At 41.2% G+C, this 27,889-nt stretch overlaps 2 protein-coding genes across 6 annotated transcripts in view; both read left to right on the forward strand.

The window, feature by feature from the left end:
- The first annotated feature begins 614 nt into the window (after positions 1 to 614).
- Positions 615 to 7,057, forward strand: trafd1 (TRAF-type zinc finger domain containing 1). 5 transcript variants are annotated; one of them, XM_074671380.1, is made up of 12 exons: positions 615 to 801; positions 1,719 to 1,767; positions 1,890 to 2,025; positions 2,457 to 2,510; positions 2,600 to 3,035; positions 3,141 to 3,437; positions 3,513 to 3,577; positions 4,015 to 4,275; positions 4,672 to 4,807; positions 4,965 to 5,181; positions 5,282 to 5,339; positions 5,994 to 7,057. In XM_074671380.1, the coding sequence occupies exons 2-12, from the start codon at positions 1,733 to 1,735 to the stop codon at positions 6,030 to 6,032; spliced, it is 1,734 nt and encodes a 577-aa protein (XP_074527481.1). In that variant the 5' UTR covers positions 615 to 801; positions 1,719 to 1,732; the 3' UTR covers positions 6,033 to 7,057. The 5 variants fall into 5 exon arrangements, with proteins under 5 accessions (XP_074527481.1, XP_074527483.1, XP_074527480.1 ...); XM_074671382.1 differs by lacking the exon at positions 615 to 801 and adding an exon at positions 810 to 828; XM_074671379.1 differs by lacking the exon at positions 615 to 801 and adding an exon at positions 899 to 1,248 and having other exon boundaries at positions 5,994 to 7,056.
- A 1,584-nt stretch (positions 7,058 to 8,641) lies between these two features.
- smtnb (smoothelin b) overlaps positions 8,642 to 27,889 on the forward strand; it is a 55,143-nt gene continuing 35,895 nt past the window's right edge. Inside the window, 4 exon segments of the mRNA XM_074669273.1 lie at positions 8,642 to 8,997; positions 25,499 to 25,656; positions 26,927 to 27,005; positions 27,091 to 27,169. Coding sequence (XP_074525374.1) covers positions 8,947 to 8,997; positions 25,499 to 25,656; positions 26,927 to 27,005; positions 27,091 to 27,169 — 367 coding nt within the window. The 5' untranslated portion in view covers positions 8,642 to 8,946.

The raw sequence follows: 27,889 nt of genomic DNA on the forward strand, positions 1-27,889 counted from the left end.
AAAATGAAGAACTAACTTTACCTTGACCTCAAATGAGGTAAATTTCAATGAATTATGTTTTATATATTAATAAAGGTCCAATCATTGGTTGGGAAGAGGTGTGAGGATGTAGCTGCTGTGTCCTGGCATTCACTGTAAATACTACCAGTGTTTTGAACAAATCAAAGTGTGCCTTACAGGGATAAAATATCTGATAGGACAGTATTGGTTGATCAAATATTCATTAAAAACTGAAAGGACAATGTTGTGTTGGTCTTCATTTGTTTATGCACTAATCATTTCGGACTTACGCATACGGAGTGGGGAATTGATATTTACATTTCGTGATTTTTTTATCTATCAAAGCCTGATGGGCCGTGGTGTGTTTCTGTTATGTTTCTTTTTTCAATTGCTGTATCAGACCACTGTTATATGTTTTTATTTCTTACACTTTTTTTTATCGCAGCTGTACCAGTTACACAGATTCACAGTAATGGAGATATTTCTTTAATGCAAATTAGACGTTAAATGCTGCATCAGATCAAACAGCTGTCTATGGGTGAATCCCAACTACACGTCCCACGGATAGCTAGTTCCGGTATAGAAGGGAAGTGAAATGTGTCATACTTGGCTCACAGAGCACAGCAAGACAAGGCATAGGCAAACTGTTCGTCTGTTTGATAAATTATATCTTTTTTTAGAATTATTATTATCAAACAAAAAATGACTTATTTAATATCTATAAAGTTGACAGAGAAGTACGTTGTGTTGCACGGGGCACTTTCACAAGAGCACGATATAAACCAATCAACTTCGACCTTTGTAAGAACCTCGCACAATTTGCCCTGAGTATGGACTTACAGTGTGCTCTAAAATATTCTCAACCTTAAGAATTTCAGTAAAACAAACATTTGATGCATCAGGAAAAAGGCTTGAAACTGTGTCAAATTAGGATTTTATTGCGTGAAGCAAATGTAAATTCCAGCGGAAGAATAGTGAAAATACCTGATAGACCTCTCACAGGGCTGAATGTCGTTTCTGCTGCGCAGAGCAAGAAGGAAACGAAATGCTTTTTATATGCTATCATCAAGTAGTTGGCTAGAAATCGTCTTTTGGTTTCTTTTTGATCACACCTTTTTATCCAGCTTGGACATTTCAGAGAAACGGTTGCATAACTAAGACAGTGCTCTCTCTGCTCCGGACGGGCCGCCGGAGCCCTCAGCAGACGTTATACTAGCTCCCTGGCTCCAGCGGAAGAAAGCATTTAAAGTTAGTTCAAGCTAGCGAACTTCATGCTAACGTTGTACGGAGGTTGCTATGTGTGTTCGGATATTAAGTTGCCCAATTTGCTAAATACAACAGAGTCAATACTGATCCACTTTTTGGTTGTGGTGTAAGGTGTTTTTCGATAAATGTTATCATCTCAGTTTGGCGAACATTGTCAGCTAGCGTTAGCTACCCGGGCGGATTCACACCGTGAGCTGTCAAACAGTTTCTTTTCATTGAAGAGTTTAAACCGTACTTTTTTGTGTAGTTCTGTTCAATGACATTACCACAACTTTGGAATCGGACGTTAACGAAATTCAGACCTTGTAAACTAAATCAGAAACCAGCTCTTGGAGACGCATGATGGCCAATTTTGTGTTAAAACCAGACGCATAAAACATTAAAGCTTCTCTCTCCTGATGTGTCGAAGTAGCACTTCTGTATCTTTAACTGACATTAAATTTTGTTCACAGGCTTTGATAACACCATGGCAGATGAAAATACACAGTTCTGTGGCAATTGGTAAGTATTTATTACTTACAGTAATCAGTAATGCATGTGCAGTAAATGATCAGTCAGCCCGTTGTGTTTGTTGTTGTTGTTGTTGTGACACTTGATCGTTAAAACTTCATTTTCCTTTTTAGCAAACATGATATCCCAGAGGCTAATTTCACGACCCACGAAATTCACTGTCGAAGAAACATCGCATTGTGTGATGTTTGCCAGGAGCCAGTACCCCGGTCAGATCTGCAGGATCACAAACAACAGGAACATACACAGGTACAGCATTAACACTGCAGGTTCTAACACAGGGACTACATTAGATGTGGACACAGATTTTAAGAGTAGGCCATAGACCAAAACAAAGCCTACTCCTGTGTTTTCTGCTGAGCCCAATCAATGTGTGATGGCAATAGTTAACCAATTTCATTAATGGAAACTGGAGCATTTTTATTGTGTCAACATCATTTATCACTCTTTTATAAGCTAAAATAGAACATAGGATGATATAGTTTGCTCTGTCAACATCTTTGGACTCCCAAATTGAACAAAAAAAAAAGTGCACTACACACCTATTTATGATGTTACTACTGACACTGTCAACAACTATGGTGTTGGCGATGCACTCACCAGTTAACTTAATTTCTCACCCATAAAAAACAACCTGACACTGGAGGCTCAACATAAAAATATTTTAACTTTCCTGACAGATTACTTGCAAGTGTGGTTTGAAGATTGAGAAGAAGAATGTTGAAGTTCACCAGGTATTACTAAATTTCTCTTAATATTAAACAGCTTTGATGAAATTTTTAGGTTGCTTCAAATACCTCTTCTCACTCGTCCTCTCTCTTAGAGCTCTGAATGTTCTCAGCGGCTGGTCCCGTGCCAATACTGTGAACTGGAGATAGCTTTCAGTCAATCCAAAGAACATGAAGACTACTGCGGCACTCGCACTGAGCTCTGTTCACACTGTAACTGCAACATTATGCTGAGGGAACAAGCCGTGCATCCAGTCTTGTGTGGAAGCCTTACGCCACCCCAAGAGAGGAACAACAGCCGGACCAGTCGCAGTCCTGGGGAACCACAGTCTCCTGGGCCATGGTTTGAAGCCCATTCCATCCGAAACCTCCTGAGGGCCCAAGAGAGAGGCCCAAAGAATAACAACATCAGTGCAGCAGAACAACAGACCTTTTCACAGCCGTTTGAATCCAGACTTTACAACACTTCAAGAGGACCTCAGGGCTCAGCAGACTGGAAGAATACTGCCCCAAGAAATACATTCAGCAGCTGTAAGTTAATCTATTAAGTTTTTCACTTAAATTAATGCTTATGTAGTTTAAATATGCCCGTGGTAAGTCATCTGTAAAAATTCTTCTTTATAATGTCCATCTTAGTGCTGGAGCAGAGTGATTTTCTGACCAGCAGCAGCAGTAGTGCATGGCCACACAGCGAGTTCACAGTGGATGAGGATTCGTCAGGCCTGGACTACATGTTGGCTCTCAGCCTGCAGAGTGATGGAGATTCAGTTGCTGGAGGTGTAGAGGGCAATCTTTGGAGTGGTATCTGGGATGACAAGATTGGGAAGACGTCCAACACCTCCATAAACTCTTCATTTATTCCGCCCAACAACAACTATTCCAACTTCTCAACAGACACAAGCACGAGTGCACTCCAGGACCATGAACAGACAGGTACCTCAGGTCTATTTTCAGTCCTGTAAGTCATTCTGTAATCTGTTTGCTAATGTTTTCAATGTGTTTCTGTAGACACTATGCTGCCTTGTGAGTTTTGTGAGGAGCTTTTTCCTGAAGAGGACCTAATTTTGCATCAGGTAACAGTAGTGATTTCACTCTCTTTATCACACTATGGCTCAGGGGGTTTTGGGATGTAACACTAGATTTTAGAGTTAGCCACCAAACTGAGTACTAACCCTGGCTAATGCCGAATAAGACATACATTAGTAGTAACATGTAACAGAGAGAATGTGGGATCTAAACACATGAAAAGAATGTCTGTAAACAAAATCACTCCCTAAAAAGGTAGTCTCATTGAATACAGATACAAGCAACAGAAAATAATAATCCCATAATCCCAAACTTGAAAGTTGTCCAAAAACAGCTGCTAGATGAATTGCACAAAATAAGTTGCAGCTTTTGAGGACAAACTAGAGGGCAGCCTGTCCCTGTTTCCTGGAACTCATCTTGATCTTTGGACATTCAAAGGGTTCCTACTGACTTTCAGTCGCTCTGTTCTTTTTTTTTGTTACAGACGGGATGCAGCCCTGCCTCTGCCTTTGCCTCCTTCAGTAAGCATCCTGTGTCTCCACCTAAAGAGGACAGGATGAGCAGAAATCCTGCAGGGCTGATGCACAGCCTTCCTGACACACTTGCCTCAAACATCCCGACTTTCCCTCGCTCCATCTCTCCGGCCTCCTACAGTCCTCCTGCCAGTCCTCTAGAGGGCGATGTTGTCATACCTTGTGAATTTTGTGGCGTTGCTCTGGAGGAGGCTGTGGTCTTTCACCATCAGGTATGTCACTGCTCAAGTTAGAAATGTGGTCTGAAATAATTCACGCTGTGTTGTTTAATTATTTCATCTAAAGTTTTTGCCTTTTTCTGAATTTAGTCTTTATTGGCAATGCACAGAATTAGTGAATGATTTTACCTCGCAAACAGAAATTATTGTCAAAAATTCAGATATATGGATGATCTGAACAGCCTGTCTTTGATTTCATGTTTGAACATGAACAAAGAATTTTGCTGCTTGTTTTATCCTGACTTCATATTTGGTCAACAGTAAACTTCGAGCTTTTAAGCTAACACTGCTGAATACACAGTGATTTTGGACAAAGAGCATTGTATCTGTTAATATTTGTAAAACAGAATATTTTGCTCTAAATTTTTGTGATGTGTGTCTTTAACTCAGGATAAGTGTGATATGCGTCCTCAAGCAGCCCATCCACTGAACAATATCACAAAAGCATCTCTCAAAAAAGCATTGAGTCCTAAAGACACCTTTGGCCGGATATCTCCAGATTTTCAAAGGAGAATAAAGCACCAAGGTAATAATTTACAGAATTAACTGTGTTTATAAAAGAGGTTCAAGAACAGGTTTTGAAGAAAAGTGAGAAATGTATGAAGCATTTATATAGTGGACAGAATAGTATTGCTGTGCATTTTTGTATTGATTTCTGTGGGATCTGCATGTTTTTTTCACAGCTGACTTCCCAGAGGAGAACTTTGGATTTGACAGAGACTCTTTACCAGGACAAAACTTAAGGGAATGGCCGCGAGGCTACATCGGACGACCAAGTCAAAGAAACACGTCCAACTGCGATGCTTCAATGAGAGACAGACCTCAGCATGGCAGGGGAGCCGAGGGGGCTCAGTCCTCTTTCTATGACTCGGAGAGGTCTGGATCTACATCTTTAAAGGGGTGAGATTTAAGAGCACATTGTATGAATCCCATCAGTGTGACAATTTAAGAATAAAGTGTGTTTTTTGGTTAAATGAGCATTCTCATTTTTTTGAACCAGACTACATCAACCAGAAAATAAAGAAGGGAGAGGGAGCATAAGGAATCCAGTGTCAAAGGTAAACCCCTGGTTCCTTTTTAAATCACATTGTAATCTTTGATGCATGATGAAAGGGATGTTGAATGCTTTGTCTGTAGGGATGTTTGAATGCCTAATTGAATTGTGTCAAAGTAAAATACACACAACCAAACTATACTTTCACTGCAACAGTTAACAGATAAGCTTTAAAAATGCATTGGCGTATACTTTAATTATCATATGATATTTTAAAAGAGAACAAGAATTTTGAAGCTAGCTTTTTGATATTTGAAACAAGAATCAATAAGTTGTGTAAAATGTCAGTTAATCAAGAAAGAAAGAAAGTAACTGTGGAAAAACTACAGTTTCAGCTGATTGGTGCTATAACTCATCAGCTGCCCGCCAATTCCAGAGCACCTCTTCTTTCATGCCTCTCTTCCTGTTTTTGGTCCCAAAACAGAGAAAACATATATACATACTTAGTCAATATAAGGACTTCCTGCACAAAATCCATACTCAATCAATCTATATGTTTAGAATTGCAAATAAATGGATGTTTAAATATGGTAAGCTATTCTGTAGTTTCCATAAGTTTTTGTTGCTTGTGTCACAGGTCTGCTAGACTACCCAACATTTTATGGAGTCTGTAAAAAGATTTTGATGATTTGTTGTTGTTGTTGTTGTTGTTTTTCAGTTGCCCAAGAAGCAGAATGAAGAGAAACAGGAAGAATGAGAGGATCTGGAGAAATAGAAACCAAATCTCCTCTGTTTCTCATTTCTCTTTTTGCACACTTTTAAAAATCAAACTTAAACCTATCTTATAAGTGCCTGTGTATTGGTATCTTGCAGTCTGTATTTGGATAAATTTGATTATTGAATCATACAATAAGCAAGACAGTTGATTAATTCATGCATAGTCTACTCTATTTGAAGGTTTGTTTCTGATGATTGTATGTCTAACATATTAGCCTTAACATATAAATTATCAAAGGTAATTTTTAAGATAAACTTGATTAATTTGATTGGTTTTTAGCCACATTTCTTGTCCTGGCTCATATAGATCATTGGCAACAGAAACATGGATTTCTTTACCTTGTCATTCCAGCTGTGGACTTTTTGTTTTCTTCCCCCTCTGTTTCGTTCAGGTTCTTCCCCATCGTTCCTGTTACGTTCTGAATCTTCTTGCAACCTAAAGCACTTTGATGAAATGATTTTGTTAAAAAGGGCTTGAGGAACAGATTTGATAAACATTTGCGTCTTTGACCATGAAAACAGTAACTTTTATGGGACATTAATTTTTTTTTATACAGTTAAACGTTTGTCATTAATACTCTTCGATAATACCTTGTTTTATAATCATAACTTTAGAAGTTTATATGTGTGTTGTGATGGCTTTTGAAGCATTGTTTTGTGTCCAATCTTCTTTTAAGTAGTATAAATATGTTGTAAGCTGCTCCACCCAATAGGATTAAAGATTGATAAAATGTATTTTGTATGTAACATAGTGTCCATTCTAGAAATACACGAGAAGTAAGATTTTTTTTTCACCGAAAGTTCAGAGTTTGTTTTAAGTTCTCTATAGGCTAAATTCCACACCAGTGTATTTTAATAGTTTGAATTTTATCAGTATCTTCAAAAAGTGAAGAACACATAAGGAGTGAGATCAGCTGGTTTGTGGCACTCGCGGCACACTGCCGAATATTCCTGTATGAGAACAACTGTCTGTATTCTCTTTGTCTTGTGTTGGTATTAAATGTTAAATGAAGATATTCATGGCTCCAGTTTGTGCTCTTTCTGTATTTTTTCATTTTTGTGCACCACCTCAGTCAGCCACGCTGCCAAATGGAAAATAAAGATCTGTTGTGGAGGTTTACAGTCACTCTACCACAGCTAGTCTCTATCATAGCCTTCTGTTACCTCTCATTCCTGTATAGGGGACTGCAAGTGCCACAAGAGTAGATAAGAGTATGTCCTTCCTTTCCTTTTAACATCACACCAGCAACTCAAGAGTTTTAAGAGCCAGTACAGTTATATTTTTGAATTTCAAATACAAGGAAAGTTTCTTTGGTTAGTAAAGTTGTTCTGTCTCAACTTAATGTTTCAAAATTAGTAAGTTAGACATGATTTTGAATATAGACAGGGTGTCCGCGGGGTCTTAAAAAGTATTAAAAGTTGATAAATCACTTGTGGGAGAATTAAGACCCTTAAAAAGTATCAAAAGTCTTAACCCTAATGTTATGAGGTATTAAATTTTATTAGTATTCAAGCTTTGACACCTAAGGCAGACAGTTCCAAATATCTGCCACAGAAACAGTCCATCTGGTTGGAAAATGTTTTCAGGGTCTGAACCTTCGAAAATAACCACACCTGGTGATTGGACGATCATTCTGCTTGTCACACTCATCACAGACCAGTGTGAGGATCTAGAAAAAGCTTCTAGTTTCATTTATTTTTTCAAGCTTTATTCCTTCTCAGTTTACCTCATTTATGTTAAAATGCAAACTACAACTCTCAAAGATGGGTTGCTAACAACAGCTTAAAGTTGCGATAAGGTCTTAAAACTTTTTGAAAGGTTTTTTAAAAAGTCTTAAAAAGGTATTGAATTTAACCTCAGGATATCAGCATATACCCTGTAAAGAGGTCACACTAGATTGCAGTATCAGGTTTGGTGTGAATAACCCATACAGAAGTTAGTCATGCAGAAGAACATATTGAGAAATACTGTAGCTCTGTCAAAATATCTGATATATTGCAATCAGTGTAATAAGACTGAAAGATCAGTTGGAAGGAGTTTATTTGATTGATGCTTTCACTCATCAAGTCTGAATGACATCTCAAATTTTTTTCTCAGAACATTTTGCAAAGTATTACACCTTGAAAAAGAAAATTTGTGTTCAGCTCCTCCTCTACTCACAAATAGTCTCTGCCTGTGACTGACCTGTATTCAAAGGCCTTGATGGGAATATCACAGAAATTACAGAGCAAATAGAAAAAAGTGATGGGCTTAATCAATTGAGTATATTCTTGTTATTCTAAAAAAAATAATGAAACATCTATATGAAGGCCCAAGTAGTGTGCCACTAAAAATTACTTTTTGAAAATCTCAGAAAAAAATCATACTGGGTTCAATTCCAGGTAAGTCTGAGGGGACTGCCTTTGAGGCCTGTCGTAGCAGCCTGTGGCACTTATCACTCCCCATACACGTACGTTGTAACCTTACGTCGTTTTGCGTCCTTCCGCAGAGCGGCGCACTTTGAATGCTCGCCGGGAGAAGAAGCCCAAAGCCGGAGACAGAGAGGGGCGGGGCTTCACCTTTCAGTGGGAATGGTGGGAATCCTCAGTTCAAAAAGCTGCCAACGTTTCCTCTCAGGATAGTGTGGGACTGTTTTTGCTTCATCTGTAACTCCAGAGACGACTAAAGAGGACTGAAATATGCTCAGCAGTCCTAGGACACGGATACGTTTCTACTGAGTCAGAAGAAGTTTCTGTTCGCGCATATTTTTGACAAAGTCTGCGCTTTTCTTCGAGGGAGAAAGAAGACGAAAACTACAGAAAGTCGTGCAGGTGCAAGATAAGTTGACCGGGAAACCAGAATAAACCATCTCAGCATCCAGTCGTCTCCCCTGAACCGGAGCACACAGATAAACATGTCCGTGGACAGTTACTCTGCGCTGGATGAGCCCTCTCTCCGAGCTCTGGTGAGTAGATCATTAAAACACAAAACCAAAACATGATGCTGAGGGGAAGTCGAGCGAATCTTAAATGAACAATATTTTATTCAGGTAAAACAAAACGAGTGAAAACATTACAGTTACCCTACGATTATGATCATAATGGTATGGATATAAGTCTGTAACACTGTTTTGCCACTTCATCCTTCACTCCAGTAGCAGCCAATACTTCAACATAATATTACATCCCTTGTTCAAGTGTGTTTGACAAGCTCCCACTGTGGAATTTCACATCCTGACAGGTTGTGCTTACCTTTACACTACTCTGTACTCCTCTACTGTAAACCTGGAACAACTCCTCCAGGAAGTGATCAGCAAGTGTTCTGATTGTTAATTACTTCAGTCAGAGATGACATCTTTTATTTTAGGTTGGAAACAAGTGACCAAACAATACACTTATAGAAGTGTATTAACTGTTTAATGAGAAACCATTTCTGCTGATTCACATTAGAAAGTTGGAAAATGATGAGAGTTAAATAATCCTAAAGTGAAATTTTACTGTTGCAAATCTAGGGTGTAAAATGGACTGTTTTTTTCTAGCTAGGTGTGTAGTCAGTTAATCTAACTGCAGATACATTTAAAGTTTAACTTGACTTTGAGTAATTTTCATGCAAAAAAGTATATATATGAAAAGTAAGCATTTATTTAAAAAAAAAAAAAAACTACCTTGATTTCTTTACTTGAGCTGAATACACAAAGAATTTAAATGAATACATAAACATAAGGGAAAAAATTTAATCAATATTTACACCAGTAGGTGATTCATTTTGATTTATGTCATCATGATCATTATGAGAGCAGACATTATGTCACAAACCTGAGCGGTAAATCGGTATTAAGTGTATGAATATGAACATGTTCAAATCAGTTGTATTAGTCATGTCCAAATAATTTCCCTGTCTGTCTGACATAAACATGACACCTGTAACTCTGACACTTTTACAAGGATGCGTGAGTCAGCCTGTCTGTGTTGAGACGGGGATACGCTGAGTTCCTCTGATTCACAGCTTCGCATACGCAACAGCTGTACATGAAACATCTGGTTTGTTCATTTTGTAATAATTACAGTCTCAGTATCTGATAATGACTTGACTTCCGAAGCCGATATCCTGACAAACATTTTCATTTCTGTTTCTGGAGATAAGGAGATCAAGAAATGGATGTTTACTTTGGAGCAAGGCAGGGCACTAATGTAATGTTTTGTTGACCTGCCCGAGACTGTTTAAACCGTGTAAATCAAGCCAGCTCGTTATTATTAGGCCATTATTCCCCTAAAGCCTGGGGACTTTCTTAGGATAAATCACAGTAAGGCCGAACAGTTGACAAAAGTGACTTTAGAACTTGCATTACAGCAGAAAGATATGAAGTAATTTAATGAAAGTGACAGTTTTTTCTTTTGATCAGTAATCTTATGAGTTTATTTATGTGCCAACAAAGCCTAAAGGAAGGAGTTATGATAAATATAAAGTAGAAAGGCTGTCATAACCCTCAAGTAAGCTTCATAATTGATACAGTTTAAACTTTTTTTCTGTTTAATATTTTATTAAGAAGGAGTTTCTTCAGTAACAACATGTAATTTGACCGGAGCTCCTCAAATTTTGTCTGAATCATCCTGCATGTCCTGTGACAACAAGCTGTAAAAAATACCACCATTGTCTAGGGAGGAGCAGCTGCAGCAAAATAAAACATGTATCATGTGGACGCTGGAATTCATGCGTGTATTTATCATCATATGACACTGAGACTCAACACATTACCAAGCAAGGTTTGAAATGCAGAGCGTCTTATTCACATTTTTCCCCTCTCAGTCAAAACCCAGATCCCACATTTTCTCTGATGGTGATGTTGGAGGTGACTCGAGTGTCAGAGTTTTCCACAGCAAAACAAACTCTGATTGAAGTGTATTTGGGGAAGTGATGGAGTTTAAATTCTGATCCACAGACAAAAACAGAGCCTTTTATGCTTAGTTTTTATAAATCTAACACCTCATCATTCTGTGGTGTTTTATTCTCAGGCTTCGTGTCTGAATTAAGTTGTTTTTCGGGACACTATTAAAGGATGATGGATGTTTGGAAATGCCTGGCTTAATTAAACCACCAGTAAAGCCGGGTAGAGGAGCTCCTATTAACCAACTCCAGCGCTGTGTTGTATGTAATGAACCAAACAGTCAGAAGGTCATATGGCGGCCTCTCTAACGCCACTAATCCCATCACTCCTCTTCTATTCAAAGCCCAGACTGCCTTTATACTGCTCATTTAATCCCCTCCATGGCAACACGGAAAAGCATTTTTCCTTTCTCCTGCACCCTCAACTACTTACATATTCACAAAATTAATCAGTTGGTGTCCCACTTTCTCTTGGAGAGGGTGTTTGCTGCAGGTTGTCCATTAAAGATTTGTGGATACAAAAACACAAAAAGTGGTGTTGTCAGGAAGAAGCTCCTTCCCAACAAACAGCTCAGACAAATGTCATGTAGAAATAGATTTTATCAGCTGGGAGTGATGAGTATCAGTTGTTACTGGGCTGAAACTGCAGCGTGGCAATAGTGTGTCAAACCTGCAGGACAAGCCAGGTGTTGTTGTGGCACCTATGCACCTGTTTATTAAGAGGAAGGTTTGACTAAAGCATCTGTCATCCACTCCATCATCTCCCCTTTAATTATCTCTGAGCCCCCTCCCTACTTTCATGCACCGTGTACCATCAGTGTCTGCAACATGAAATTTTTTTAGCGCCTGGTTGGTTTTCTAATGGATGAGTCTGACTCTTTTTATCCCTCTGAAATGACCGCCCACAGACGTTTCTGTCTGTGGCGCCTGCTGGGCTGCTTTCACATGCTGCGTGTCTCACATCATGATTTGTAACTGGTCTTACAGGCCCTGTGACCGTCCTCTCTCCCTGGTGAGCAAAAAGCATTCACACATGTTTAAAATAGAGCAATTTCACTCTGTGGTCCAGCCTCAGTGATCTATGGGACCCCCAGGCCTTCTTTTTATGGCTCTCAAGACCCTTTGTGCGTTGACAAGGGCTCAACGGTTACAGTCTAGGAGGAAGAATGGGTTTGGTTTGTGTGGCTCTGAGTACAGTCCCAGGTTCACCGAACCCCCGTGGGGACATGTCCAAATGTCAGACTCATCATCAGGAACCAATAAATAGGAAAAATTATGCAGCATTATATAACTGTCGTCTGGGACATTTTAAAATATATGTGACTAGTAGTTTTTAGTTTTTTTCCTACACTTGGAGCAAAAGTTATCAGGGGCCACGTTTAAAAACCAGCTTTATTCATTTACCAGAGCTGAAGTAAACAGAGTAAACTATTTATCAAAAATATGCTGTTATTTATAATGAAATACCTTTGTAAGTCTCTTAATTGTGAAAGTTTTAGCTGTGGTTTGTTGATGTAGATTTGTAAAGTGTTTGCACAGCTTGGCTGACAAACAGACACTAAGAATTGCATTGAGATTTTTGAAGCTGAAACAGGTGTTTTCCCCATAATGAAGCCTATAGAGGGATTATCAGTCTACTTCATCGTAAAGATGCGCACGCAGCTCGACCGCAAAAGCAGCATTTAGCTCCATCCATTCAGACGAGTTAACGTTTTTTAAACACTAAATTCAACCTGTTAGAAGCATCAAAATGTACGGTTGTTCTGTGGACAGCTGTCAAAAACAATACTACACAACAGAGGCAACTTCTGTCAAGTTTCGACCGATACAGCGCAACCGGTGTTTCGGTGTTAATAGCGACCATGCTAACTGGTGACTTTCAGCTGACGGCATTAACGGCCGAGAGTCACCAGTTAACAGGGTCACACTTTACACTGATACACCAGCGACGTCTGTGTGTGTGTTATTAAATGTGTATTCTTTATCAAACCTCAGTTAACCAGGTTTGACTGCAAACAAACAATAAAAACTGCTGATACTCAAAATACAGATTTGACTTTGTTTATTTAATGAAAAAGTTGGTTTGGGGCTGAGGTTCTGACCAAACATGGACTCAATATGGACAGTAAATAATGAGTGAACCTATAAATTATGATTAACAGAAACAAATTTTATGACCAAAGTAAAATTAGGAAATATTATGAAACAATGTTTACATCCTGGTCTGTCACAGTCTGATAAGTGTCCACGGATAATGCAGTCATGAGCATGGAGTGAGAGTTGTGTTTCCTCTCTGGGTACACGCTAGGTTTCTCTGCTAAAAACGTCTGTCCACCTAATATCTGTCCACTTGTTGATCTCTTCTGTCCACTCATTGCTAATATACAAACCTGGGAGCATTTTACTGCCCGTCAAAGTGATGGCATTAAGTTAAAAAATGTGTTTTTTGGTGGTTAACTCCTCCACATCGGTTGACAAACCATTATACTCCACAGTGCTTCTGCACCCAAGTTGTGTGCGCATCCGGCGTTGTTGATAAACAAATAATCCCTTTATAAAAAATGATAAACTGATGATACAATGATCAAGTCTATCAAGTTGAAATAACCATTATTCACACCTTGAAACCTCTGCTGTGCATCCAGCAAGACAAGACCAGAACCCCCATGATCACAAAATGTTTTCTCTTTCCTTCCCTGCAGAGTTTCACAAAAACTAGCTGCAACATGCAACAGACCTTCCTTTGAATACAGCCCCCATCCGGTTGCTAAATACACACAGAGTCAAAGGAAACACAACTCTTAAGTGTTTAATGCCCCTGAACACTGATAACACCTGATGCCTTCGGCCTATTTTCAGGCTGTTTTCTGATTGTTTTTCACACCTTGTGTGAAAAAAGAGTCATTTTTCTCTTAACTACAGTGTTCACACTTTCTTTGTCTCCATTCTCTCAGATGTGCGTTCCCTCCATATCCCCATAAGAATGTCCTATATGGCTGCAAAGAGTTAATCATTAAGGATCAGTTTTCCTCCTGAGCTGACACAGTAGAAACTGAGTTATCTACACTTTTGCATTGACAGAGTCCTACATTGGAGTTACAGCCAGCTTCTGGCACTTGATATCCAAATGCACAGCCAGGCAGCGAGAGATAAGGAGTCGCTTGTTTATTTGATTAAACAGGAAACGTTTGTTGGACTGAACCGTGCCATAAATAGGCTCTGAAACGATTCGAAAAGAAAGCGGTGAACTTTGAGACGATGTCAAAATAAGCTCCAACAAAGTCTATTTTTGGTCTTTGGCCTTTTAGTTTGTTTCTCTTTAACAATAACTCAGAGCAAATGGAGCCAAATTTAACATGTTGATCAGTGAAGCACTTCACTTTTGCAGTTCAGAGTGAGTTCACTGTGTTCTGAGTCCTCCCTGAAGATGACACTTTGTTTTATTTTCCTGTTTTCGAATGAAGGATGGATCCTTGATGAATATTAACATGGATTTAAATAGGGAAAGTGTTACATTCATAAAAACAACAGCAGACACTTTTATTTTAATGTGTCATTATAAAAATCATGTCACACTTTAACACGAAGTATAGCAAACATTTGTCAGAGGTGGTTCTGCTTGTGTCAGTGAGGTAATGTGCCGACATTCTCTTAATCCTTCCAGGATTTCAACCATGTTTATAACTGCCTATGCTCCTTTACAATAAATCATGCAGTTCTTCAGTAAAAAAAAAAAAGACATCATGGATTTGTAAGAGTTTTCTTCTTCCTTCAATACAAAGTGTTGTTTGATTCAATAAGTGTAGTTTGTGAAAGCTGGCAAAAAGCTGATTTAGTAGATTTCCTTCCCCATAAAACATTTCACAGGATGTCCTTTTTGATAAAAACACATTGGTCTTTGAGATTGCAACAAGTGTGTTTTGCTGACTTTGGCACATTCAACCCTGTCTTGGCTCTGGCCTTCCTGCAACTGTCAAAGTGTAAGATGGCATGAAATCAGCTGCAGGAAAGAGTAGATACAGATCTAACTTTGGAACAGTAGACCAGAGTTATGACATCTAGGGGCCGTTTACACGACAACTGTTTTAGGGTGAAACGCAAAAGTTTTGTTGCGTTTCAGCCTCGCGTTTACACTGAAACGGCTTTTCAGCCGACCTAAAATGCGAACTTTTAAAATCGGCCTGCAGAGTCGAATTTTTCTGAAATGCTGCCGACACAGTTGCCGTGTAAACTATAAGCCGGCGTTTTCAGTGGATTCACTGACGTCACACTCCGCTCCTCACGAGCGCATACAACAGGACAACAGTACTGTTGTTACGATCAGCGCAAACTACCGTCCCGTGCTTGTGCTGCTTAATCTGTCTTCATACAGAGTGTGCATCTGTTTCTTCACCTTTTAATTTAGGCCTGAACCACACGTATATGGATATTTTTTTGATCGGATATCGTTGTCCTTGTTTAAAAACAAATCTCCGTCCACACCACAGAAATATCTCTGTCCATACGAAGAGGCCAAACTGATAATGATCACCTCTGAAGCCTGCAATGCCATGCCTGGCCAATAAGTGGCAGGTTAGCAAATTTTTAAAACCATAGAAGAAGAACGTTATGAGCATGCGCAGTCAAACACAGTGACTTGTTGCTAGGCGCTGGACGTCATCGCGTCAACACCAGCTCTGTTTAACACCGCTACACGGATCCACTCAACCGGATATTTTTTTATTTCTTCGCTTTTTTTTATCTGTTTTTCAAAATCTCCGTTTATGTGGTTGAAATCGCCGTGTGCGTGTGGTTGAGAGGCCCAATCGAACAGAAAAATGTGCGTTTAGGAATATATCAGTATACTTGTGGTTCAGGCATTAGTATTCCCCATTACACCAGATAGTTGGCTAAACTCTACCTCAGTGGAGATCTCCCAAAAGCGGCCTCTGGACAAGACAGTTATAGCACCATCTGCAGGCCTGGCATGCTTACTACAGCGTTTTCAGTCCCTCGGTGTTTCCATGCAAACACAGATTTTTTGTTTCTGCTTTTCACTGCATCTCAGCGTTTTCAGACAAAAAGCCGTCGTGTAAACGGGGCCCTAGTGGGGTTTCATCATTTCATAAATCACAGTTTATATCCCAGATGAACAAGCACCATACCTTGAGTTTGTCTGAGTTTACAAGAAGCTGCTTATACTTCAGGTCTTGGTGTTATGGTGATATTTGGCCACAAACAGAAAGAAAGTCAGCCCAAACACAGAGCCTTGAGGAACTCCAAAACTGACTAACTACTGGGGGAGGTCAAGGAAATACAGCTTGACAAATACAACTGACACCAGCTGGTGTAAAACTGTCCTGAATCACCTGATCTGTGCTGCCAAGGCTCAATAAATACGCTGAGATATAAACCAGGTCAGCAAAGAGGCAGACTCTGCTGTCAGAGCAGAGCTGCCCTTGTCTTTTTGTCTGTGTGGTAATTGATCCAGCAGAGAGGGTTCATGTGACTGATCTCCATCTGTCCGGATCATCATTCTGCCAAATGGAAAAGGTCTGGAGTAGAGATTGAAGGTGTGCTTTTTACCCTCTGTCTGCTTCTCAACCACCAGGCGTCTCTGACTTGCAAATCCCAATTGGACTTTTAAAACTTTAGCTGTGCAGAGGTTTTTTTGCTTTTCTTCCGTGACACGTCAAGCTTCTGTTTAGACTTTTTCTGGGTGTTTTGGACTCAGAAGAAACACTTACCAGATGTGAAATACATCTACTTCATGGCTGCTGTGTCAGTGGTTCAGGCCTGATTCATATCTCCTGATATAACCATTTTTTGTTGCTTTTGTTTATGTTCATTTTTGCACATCTTTTATTCATATGCCCTGATTCAAATCACATTTAGACTGTAATTCTCATTGAGCAGGTGGTATTGTGATGGTTGTGATGCAAAGCACCATTTGCATCTAAAAAAAACCCTTAGTTGTAAGGTGTCACAGTTGGATCTTGGGACAGTCGCAGCAGATTTTGGTTCTGCATTTTTGCATGAGGGTGTGGCAACAACATGTAGTGCTCTGGATTTTGTGCCAACTTGCAAACTGCCTTAGACCAGCTGAATTGAAGTTATTTCACATTCTACCAGCTTAGCAGAGAAAAGGTTTTTTAATAGGGAGATAAGTAGATGAGAGATGGAGATAAAGACACATTAGAGAGAAATGTCAAAACACAGTTTTTGGCCTTTACATAGAGCGTCCCCCAGGGAAAAGCCATTTCCTGAGATCCAGTAGTAATTGTCCAGCGGATGTTGATGTTTTGCTCTCCATCCCACTGATTCTAACAGCTGATCTGAGTTTGTTTGGCTTTGCCTAAATCTCAGTGTGCGTCTTTAAACCCCCTTGTTATGGTGGTGGATAATTTGTTGGATTTTGGGAGTCAGCATGGCTGGCTCTCATGGATCTATTAGAGCAAAATGTTTGTGCCTCTCTCCCATGTGGGATGCCCCTCTCACCCCCTGGCTCTTACCTCATTAAACCAAAAGAAACAGTCACGCAGGGCTCCAATGTGACCAGGGATGTCCCATATTTGGAGAAGATTCATCAAGCTCTAGCTCCTGCTGTGACCTGCGTCTGTTCACAGGACGAGGCCGGCTGAAGTACAAGATCTAATCTCATCTCTCTTATTATTGCATTCATGAAAGTGTCTTCCTTTTAAAGTTTGTCATATGTATCAGATTTCTGACTGTGAAGGAAAACTCTATAGTGTAGAAAAAGCTCTGGACTGCTGCCTTCCTCTGCCGTCTTCTGAAAGTGGACATAAATCTTCTCCAGCTTTTCTGCTTGAACTACATGAGCTCCCACATTTCTATGATGCAGTTAATGTGGCATCATAAATCCCTCTTTGTGAAACCAGTTCACTAATGTGTGGCAGAGTTTCCTCAACCAGGCTGTAACTGACCTGGATCTCTCTTTGTGACCTGACCTGCTGCTCAGCAGAGAAACGGTTCACTCAAACATGATGGATTGTTTGGAGCCAGACAGCCGAAATGGGCCAAAATGTCTCACTGAGGTGGTGGATCAGGCCTCGGTGAAATGTGCTCGACTGTCCATGAACAACCATAGGGCAGAGATGGTATAAATAAAGCCATGCTGCAAAATTAAAATCACTTTGAGGTCCTTCACAGAGATGGATGTTAGGTGTTTTGCAGCTAAGCTCAGACCACATGTGCACCATCATATATGCACTGATGGGTCTGCTGCACTAATGTTAGACACAGTGATGAGCATGAGTCTGAGGCACCCTGCAGTGAATCACTTCAGTCATATAGAACATTGTTGAAGCTGGTGCCCCCCCTCAGACCCTCATACATTCCTCAAAGCGTCTGTTCTTTATGCCTGCTACCTCAAGTGTAAAGGGGACACTGTTTTCCCAGGTCTGCCCCAGGCCTCTCTCCTACCATCCACTTATGAAAAAAGGTTAAACCTCCTACATGTGCAGGCCAGTCCACAAAGTGTGCAGCTATCCTCCCTTAATTGTATATTTCACAGGTACTCCCTCTTTTATTTCACCTCAGACAATAAGGCTCAGTGTTCACTGCGCCACAAAGAGTGGGACCTTGAATCTGGTTTGTTTCTTTGTTCATTTTTCAGCCCAGAGGTGACTGAAACTCCCTCGTCTGAGGAACAAGGAGTCCCATGCCTTGCAGGGCTCTCATGTATCCTGATTAAATTTCCATTTTTCTGTATTTATGTGTGCATGTGTGTGTCAGAAGATTTTATTCAGGCATTTACAAGATGATTTATAGGCTCCACCTGATTCTGGAGTTTTTCCTCAAAGTGAGGCAATGAGGCGATACTATTAAATATGATTGAACTTTCTCACCCTTTCAGTCTTTCTTTGTGTTTATTTGTGTCTGCCTCATTGGCCGTGCACCGTTCAGTTTCCTCAGTGGCAGCTGGTAATCCACTTCAGCTCTTCTACCGGGAGTGTCCCGTCTATCCTTATAAGGACAAACTCACTTGTAGGCTCGACACAAGTGAGTTTAAAGCACTGATCCGATCTGCTGCCTGGCTGCACTCTAACCTCAGACTCTGGAAATTATTACTGTAGTCCTCATTACATGCACAAACACACAGAATACTGACACCCACCCCCCCAACTCGACACACGTGGCCTCTCATGCCCAAATGAACACATTTCTTCAAGGAAGCGTACGTACTCCTTTCATCACATACCCCAAAAACAGCCAAGCATCTGAGTCAGCCTCAGGGGTCGTTAGGCTCCGTTTACACAACGTTTCATCTGAAAACGCTAAGATGCACTGAAAAAAAATCTGCATTTACACGGAAAGGCTGATGGACTGAAAACGCTGTAGTAAGCATGCCAGGCCTGTAGGTGGTGCTATAACTGTCTTGTTCAGAAGCCGCTTTTGGGAGATCTCCAAGAGATCTCTAGAGTTGAGCTCATCATCTGGTATATAGAGGAATATTAGGCTAAAAAGTGGAACAAAATATGCACATTTTGTTGAAATACAGTCAGCAGATACAGCAGATTGAGCAGCTCAAGCACAACACGGTAGTTCGCGACGATCGTAACGGTACGGTTGTCCTGTTAAATGCACGCGCGAGGCGGAGTGTGACGTCAGCGTTTCCACTGAAAACACCGACTTACCGTTTACACGACAACTGTTTTGGGTGAAACGCAAATGTTTTGTTGCGTTTCAGCCTCGCGTTCACACTGAAACGTCGTTTCAGCCGGCCTAAAACGCAAACTTTTGAAAACGGTCTCAGAGTTGGATTTTTCTGAAACGCTCCCGACACCGTTGCTGTGTAAACAGTAAGCCGGCGTTTTCAGTGGAAACGCTGACGTCACACTCGGCCTAGCTTGCGCATAGGACAGGACAACAGTACCATTGTTACAATCGTCGAGAACTACCGTGTTGTGCTTGAGCTGCTGAATCTGCTGACTGTCTATCAACAAAATGTGCATCTGTTGCTCCACTTTTTAAATTAGTATTTCCCAATACACCAGATGATCAGCTGAACTCTACTTCGGTGGAGATCTCCCAAAAGCGGCTTCTGGACAAGACAGTTATAGCATCACCTACAGGCCTGGCATGCTTACTACAGCATTTTCAGTCCATCAGCGTTTCCGTGTAAACGCAGATTCTTTTGTCCACTGCGTTTTGGCGTTTTTAGATGAAATTATGTCGTGTAAACGAGGCCTCAGATAAATCCCACTTTGGAGGCCGTTTTCAAAACTTTGCGTTTTAAGTCGGCTGAAACGCCGTTTCCGTGTAAATGGGAGGCTAAGGCCATGTCCACACGTAGCTGGGTATTTAGGAAAAAGCATATATTTTTATTTTATTACAGGGCAGAGTGGGTGAGTGAGGGAGGAAGGGTGAAGGTATGTTGTTGTAGTGTTAACTACAAAATAAAAACATTTCTTTTGTAGGAGCACAAAAACAGCCTGAAAGAGTGAGAACTGATCCTTTAAATGATTGTGTGTCTTTGAAAATCGATCAATGGAAAAAAGCAGAGAAAAGAACAAAAAATCTGAACGTGTTGAATCTTTGTGTCTGTTTTCACTTCCCACAGATCTTAATCCTGCTTTAGTGCTGCACCCACAGGCAGCCGTCATAGCGCGTGTTAAGCTCAGCTACAGACCACAGCCCCACCTTTAATAGTAGCTGAGTGTATTTTTATCACCTGGGTGACCTTGAGTCTTTGCCGTGTTCGACCACTTCTGTAGCTGTTTCCGTGTTCACCTCCGCATGTATTACACTGACCTCTTCAGCTTTTGGGATCACGAATGAATCTCTGTTTCGGTCATGTGCAGCAGATGAGCTCAGAGGGTGTTCCTGTCCTCAGGAGTGTGTCACCAGCTGGTCGGGATTATGGATAAACCATGAACTCTCTCTAATGGGCTGTGATTGATTGAGCTGCTTGAGTGGGATCACTTTGGGTAGGTTTGAGGTTTTGACTCCATGGAGAGCTGGTGCTTCGCAGGAAGTGACTCAAAGCGATAAAACACAGAACTGCACAAGCCTTAACAAGCCTTTCTGTGATATATTCAAACATTTTTTTGTGTATTTGATCCTCACCGCAGCTTGATCCCTGCTGAATGAGGTAATTAAATCTGTTTTTTTATGAGTCAGTGCAGTGAGTTTAGAAAAACAGGAACCTAAGCCTACTTTCTACAGGCTTTCCTGTCTTCATCCACTTCCTACATCCTCTTCCTCTCATCATACCCCTCCACCTGAGTCAGGTGGTGTTGTCATACATGCACACCTCAGTCAAAACAGGTCCAGACTGCAGCATGACTACCCCCCTCCACTACCCCAGCCATCTAAAAAGGTGCTGACAGCTCTGTGACGTCCTGATGACTGCATCATTTTCTGGAAGACATATTTGTGTGTGTGTGTGAGTGTGTGTGTGTGTGTGACCTGAATGTTGTGTGTTATTCTTGACTCACAGGTCTGTCCGCAGCAGAAGGAAGCCTTCTGTCTGTCTGGATTTAACGGCTGCTCTCTGGGTCACAGTGTTGTCGTTGTTTGGAGACAGAGTGACAGTTGGTAAACCACGAGGTCCGTGACTCGGTTTGAAAAATGCTTTTGACGCTGGCAAATGGTAGACGTTGCTGTCACTGTTTAACTAGGTCTTTTTTCTAACACACTGACTGTGGAGTTTTTGTCAAACAGACTTTACACCAGTGTGTGTTTCTGTGTGTGGTACTTGAACAGTTGCTCTGTTTTCTCTGGCAGACACCCAAGTTTAAGGTGTGTTTTATTTGCTTGGGTTACGCCTACTCATTAACTTCCTGAGCAGGAAAGTGATTGGTCAAGGACATTTTTATTTTCCTTGTTTAAAATACGTAAAGGAAAAAGTCTGGTAGAGCTGGTGCCAGCTGGATTAGCTGTTTGAACTGAGTGTTTACATGTTGCAACCAATCCAAACGGACTCCACATGCAGCCATCTCTGACCTGATTGGTCCGTTTGAAAGTCTCTGTGAGAGCAGGTTAAAGTCTCAAAGTGTTGATGAGCACGTGTGATAACAAGCGAAGTGAAACAAACCAGACATCATGACTGGCTGTGGTTGTGTTCAGAGAGAGATTACTGTATTCTGCAGTCCGTCACATGCTCTTAGTTTGGTAGTTGCTGTCAGGCTTTCTTCCCCTCTGTTGAACTTTTTCTGAGGTGATTTAGTTTCATTCTTTAACTTGTATATGGTTGAAAAGCCTGTTTTAAAATGCAAGCAGAAGTGACTGTTGCTAAAGAGAGCCTCAAGCCTCAGGCTGTTCTGTTATATCTCAATAATGAATACAAATAAATCAGTCAAGACTAAAACTTGGCAGGGAAACGGCTGTATAATCAGATCATGACATGCATTCACTGAAAAGCTTAAGAGTGTGGTTACAGATGGCTCCCTCGAGTGTTTGGTTCGTGTGTGTGTGTGTGTGTGTGGAGATCCTCGACGATGGTACAGATGAGTGTGATTTCCTTCCTTCACGTTCAAAAACCTTTCTGTTGCCGTGCCGGGTCATTGAATCATCTCACTGCTCGGTTGGGACCAAACCCAGATCCTGATTTGCTCATTTCACTACCATCCTTTTCCTTGTGAGTCAGCAGGAATGTGAGGAATGACCCGTATGAGGTCTGCTCTTTTCCCACCCTGCTCTCATCTGCCCATTTTTAGGCATACACAACCCGGCTTCTCTTTCACTTTTCTCTTTTTCACCATGTCACCCTCCTCTCTGATAACCACTTTCCTTTCCTCCTTTTATTCTTCACCTCCTTGTTCGTATATTTTCCTCTTTTCAGCGAGCACTTTCTGCTCGGGCCCATTATTTTCAGTCAGCTCAGCACTTAAATTTCCACAAATTACAGTATATAGTAGAGCCCCTCTGAGCTCGTGCAGCTCAGGCTGAATACTTTGTAAAACCACAGCGAGACCTCAAAACCACTGCCCCCCTTCATCTCTTGTGTGAAACCCCCTCCTCTCATCCTCCTCCGGGCCCAGCAGGGGGGGCACATCAACCTTCTTCTCCACCCATCAGGGTGTAAAGCTTAGCTGAACAACCTCATCCAGTTTCTTTCAGAGGGAACCAGTTGGCGTGCGAAGCTTTGTGTTTTGACTCTGCAGGTTTTAACCGGTGCAGTGGGGAACCTTTAAGTGTGTGTTTGTGCGTGAAGTGTATCCAAAAATCCTGCTAGATGAGCTGATCATCTCTGCATGTGTTGACAGGCTCCTGCTGTCGACCAAAAGAAAGATCTGTCTCTAATTTGACAGGAGAGGGCTCCCCCTACCCTCCCATGCTTACGGCTGTTGCTTTAAAGTCCAGCTTTCAAACTTGTGTCTTTCTCATGATACACTTTATAAACACTCAGACACACACTATGACTGCTCCTCTTTGCTTGAATAAATAAACTCCTGACTAATAGTCACCCAGAGCGATGAAAAAGCTCACTTAGTGTCGTTAAGTGAGCCCCTTTTCAACATCTGAGTGTCAGGGGCCTCCTGCAGCTTAGTGTCTGTCCATCAAACCAGACTGACTGACAGAGAAGAAGAACACACCTGGCTGATAAGCCCACCTTTCTCCTGACTTATGGGCTGTTTCTCCTCCTCTGCACCTTAATCAGGTGCTCCTGTCTTTTCACATTAGTGAAGTCAGATCACCCGTCATCACTGATCTATAAGCTGTTCATCTGCCCTGCTGACACACTAACTCCCTGCCACACATTCAGGGCTGGTTAGTTTAATTCTGATGGGACGTCACTCACCTGATGTTACCTTGAGTATCAGCTCCAGCAGCTTGGAGACAGCATCCCTTAAACTTTCAGTGTCAGTGCTAACATGCCTGTACAACAAAAACTGACAAGTTCCTTCAGAAAGAAAGTCAGTAAATAACTATTAGAGAAGAGGAGTCCTGTAATCATTGAATCTTAAAAACAAAGCTATGTATTTTAGTCTTGGTCAAAGCACTGAAGTAGAAAGCACTCAGAGAGCGCAGACCTCCACCAAGCATATTGTGATTTTCACACAACACTCGAGTCCTACTTTAATGTTATACTCCCTTTCAGCAGACTGTCTGCTACATTTTGGTGTTAGCTGCAGGTTTGTACGATAATTTGTTTCCTGACAGTGTTGAAAATTATGATGACCCAGAACACATTTCATATTCTGGATCTTAGTATCCAGAATATTGCCAGGATCTGGATCGTACTTTTACATCCATCAGAAATTATGGTGACCTTGTCTTGTATTGTTTTGCAAAGTAACCTGACCATTTATCATGGAGTTATATACACATATGGTGAAAACAGCCCTATCTCATAATGATTAAGAATAAAAAAAGTCCTGGATAGACACGGTGATCCGGATCACCTCCAAAATTTAATATAATACAATAGAATAGAACTTTATTGTCATTGTAGCACGTACAACAAAATTGAAGTCACAGCAGCAATCAAGAAAACAAAAGTAAGAAAGTGTATAGAAAGTGCAAAAAGGTCCATAAGAAAATATATGATGACAGCTTGTCCATCATTGTCCAGTTCAGCCAGTCTCCACCTCCACAGGGTCCAGGACTGAGCCTCTTCAGTCATGCTCCATCTCTGTCTCCTGGATCCTGTCTGCTCACAGCAGCACCAATGGTTGGTTGGTGTCTGATGTTAGCTCCGTTAGCCATGTCTGTTAATAGCATGATGCTACTCTGCCCTCTGGTATTCTCTCTGTTGCTGGGTTGGCACAGCTAGCTCGTCCATCTCATTGGAGATAGATCTTATATTCCCAATAACGATGGATGGAAGGACAGGTCCATGTCGTCACTTCTTAGCTCACACCTGAGAACCAGCGCATCGTCCTCACCTCCTTCTCCTCACTTTGTGGGAAGACATCAAGCCTTGCACCAGTTAGCATTCACATGCTACAGGCTGCTAACAGCTGAGTTCACATGTAAACAATGCAGCCATGGTTACATGTAGGATCTCCAGACAAACACAGGAGAAAAAGTAGTAAAAAGTATTGAAGAAGCCACAAAAAGTTTGGTGTCCATGACCAACAAATGAGCCATGCAAAGTAATGATCCACTCCAAATACAAAGATTACGAAAAAGAGACAAAAAAATTACAAGAAATGGACAAAGAAGAGAGAGCCAACAGAGCGGCGCCTAGCAATCACTTCTTCCTTATGCCAAATTCAAAAACACTTTTTCTCCACTTTTCTTTTCAAGGTTGCTTCCAAAGCTTTTTTTTAAGGACATCTGTTTTTGTGTGCTAAGTCATATTGGCTCGGAGTCTGCCCCTTCTTATAAACAAGTGCATTATTGTCCTTGTTTGACAGGGTTAATTACAGAGGGCGAGAGACTGCGAAAGAAACTGACAGAAGTAAGAGCTGCAGATCTACACTTTGTTCCCTGTAGTTCTGCTCATTCACCGCCCTGTATTTAAGCTAAGAACAAGCCACGGGCCCTTTACTGTAGCAAGGATTTTATAAACCACCGCCCCATCATGTTTCTGAGGTTTACTTCTTTAAAGCAGGAGTGTAAGCATATTTTTCACACTTGCATCTGTCAAAATGTCCTGTTCTTAGTTTTGTTTGTGTGTGTTTTTCGTGCAGCTCGATGGAACCGTAGATCTGGACGAGAGGCGCCTCATCCGTTCAGCCATCAGGGATTTGAGGAGGAGGGAGATCGAGGACATGGAGGCCGCTCTGGCCAGCAAGCGGTTTCGGCCCACCCGCCTCAAACAGCAGGAGGACAAGGAGAACCACCACAGGTAAGACCACACACCTGCAGGCTCATGCTCATGCAAACACACACACACCTGTTCTTTTGGTCGTCCTGCAGCGAACAGAGGAAACAGTCACAAATCCAGCGCTCCTCTCCTCATCTGGGGAAAACAGTGGACACATCTGGAAAAGTCAAGTCAGGAAATCATGGGTGACAGAAAACTGCAAAAACAGTGAATGTTAAATTTTCCATTGTGCAAGCACATCTCTCAGTGAATACTGTCACTTTTAAAAGTTTCTCCTTCTGGCATCAAATGATCAGCCTGTCAGCACTGAAGTCATGAGACGACATATTCCTCAGATTGTGTGTTTTTCTTACTTATCTTATTTGGAGCTTTCTCAGTGTTTTTCCAGCTCAGTAATCCTCGGGCTCCTGTCTGTCAACCCAGGAATGTGTATAAACTAAAAATCAGGCGTTAATGACAGCTTTCAGATTTGACAAAAATCAAGTACAGGAAAGAAGAACTGGAAACAGTACAAATAATCTCTGTATGTGAGAGGATCATCTTGATCTGACTGCGCTTCGTCAAACCACCCATTAAAGACGAGTGTTTGGGCTTAATGATTTTCATTCACTGCAGCTCTCAGCGGACTTTGACACAGGAGGCCTCACTGGCGCTAAAGAAGAAGCATAACGGCTGTAGAAACGACACGTGCCTCAAGACACACACACACACACACACACACACACACACACACACACACACACACACACACACACACACACACACACACACACACACACACACACACACACACTCTCTCTGAAGCAGTCTGAAAGTTGCATTATCCTGTGCCTCACAGAGGAATGTGAAATATTCCACTCAGAAGTGCCACATATCCTTTAATACCAACCACTGGGGGAAAAGCAGAGATAATGAGAGAGGAGTCTGAGTAATCTACACCAACATTAAAGTGCGCAGCGAAATGGAGAAAATGAGGCTGAAAAGAGGGAGGATGACAGCAGCCTTTTTCAGACACTGTCTGTCAAATCTATTCTAGCAGAGTTTCACTCCTTTGTGCTTTTTATGGTTGTGTGTCCTCTGATGTAGAGTCACCTCACCAAAGAAACCTATTTTCACCTGGACATTGTGCTGTCTTTCACTCACTCAGGCCTCGTGGTTGAGTCAGCAAAGTCTTATGTTTTCTGCTAATTGTTTTAAGATACTATACATGATTTCCAGCTTATCACATTATCGCAAATTGTTGTTCATTAAATTAAAACCACTTCGCTGTTTCTCTCATTTTCTCTCCCAGGTCAGAATCCAGCGATAATTTGGATGTGCTCTCCAAAAAACTGCAGCTGGTTCAGGACATTGATGAGCTCACAAAAATGGTAACAATCAGTGGTCAATAATGATGTAATGTCATGACACCATATGCTTGTGCTTAATGCTCTAAATCTTTTTGTTTGTTCACAGCTCCGCGCTGCCAGTGAGTACGAGGAGAGGAAGCTGATCCGAGCAGCCATCCGACAGATTAGAGAAGATCAGCAGCAAGGTGCGTACAGTGTTAGTTAGAGTGAAGCGTTTTTTAAAAATGAAACTCTTTTTAACTTTCTTCTGGCAGCTGGTGCACTAAAGCTTAAAACTGATGTTGAACTATTCCTAAAATTTAAAAAAGTGTAAATAAAAAGAAGAAAGCCACCTCTCTGCTTGGCAGGAGACTAGCAGCACATTTCTCTCAGCTCTAGCCTGAGGTAAGGACTGACAGGCCAAAGTTAAGTCATTTGACCAACAGGTTTTTAATACAATGTGAAACTTCAACCACCACTGCTGCAAAATACATGAAAATGGATGATAGTGTTTTTTCTTGATGAAGTTGCTAAATCAACAGATCCAAAGTTTCTGGAGCCATCTATCTGTTTGATTTGACTGGGTGCATTCAGCAGTTCAAAGTGTCACAGATCCACCTCTGATCCTGGATCGTATTGTGGATTCCTGTCATTCCTTAGCGCTGTCTGGTCGGTGTGTGGCCCCTGTCACTCTGAAACACTGTGATACATCCGGGCCGCCTCACATCAAGCTTTGTCAGGACAGCTCAGATTTTATCCTCACTTACCTCCACCTGCATCCCATCTGTGTTTGATCCTCAGATCTCCAGAAGTTTGATGAAACAAAGTCCTCTTTCTTTCTTTCTTTCTTTCTTTCTTTCTTTCTTTCTTTCTTTCTTTCTTTCTTTCTTTCTTTCTTTCTTTTTTCTTTCTTTCTTTCTTTCTTT

The sequence above is a fragment of the Halichoeres trimaculatus genome, unplaced genomic scaffold (assembly GCF_033239565.1).
Source record: "Halichoeres trimaculatus isolate MK-OKI-2021-1 unplaced genomic scaffold, fHalTri1.1 fHalTri1_scaffold_5, whole genome shotgun sequence".
Taxonomy (NCBI): Eukaryota; Metazoa; Chordata; class Actinopteri; order Labriformes; family Labridae; genus Halichoeres; species Halichoeres trimaculatus.

Excerpts from the sequence above, each read along its gene's own strand:
- trafd1 (XM_074671378.1), top strand. The coding sequence starts at position 1,392 with ATGTTATCATCTCAGTTTGGCGAACATTGTCAGCTAGCGTTAGCTACC. Across the intron at positions 3,438-3,512 it reads CCAGGACCATGAACAGACAG|ACACTATGCTGCCTTGTGAG; the intron begins GTACCTCAGGTC and ends GTGTTTCTGTAG. Across the intron at positions 4,808-4,964 it reads AAGGAGAATAAAGCACCAAG|CTGACTTCCCAGAGGAGAAC; the intron begins GTAATAATTTAC and ends TTTTTTTCACAG.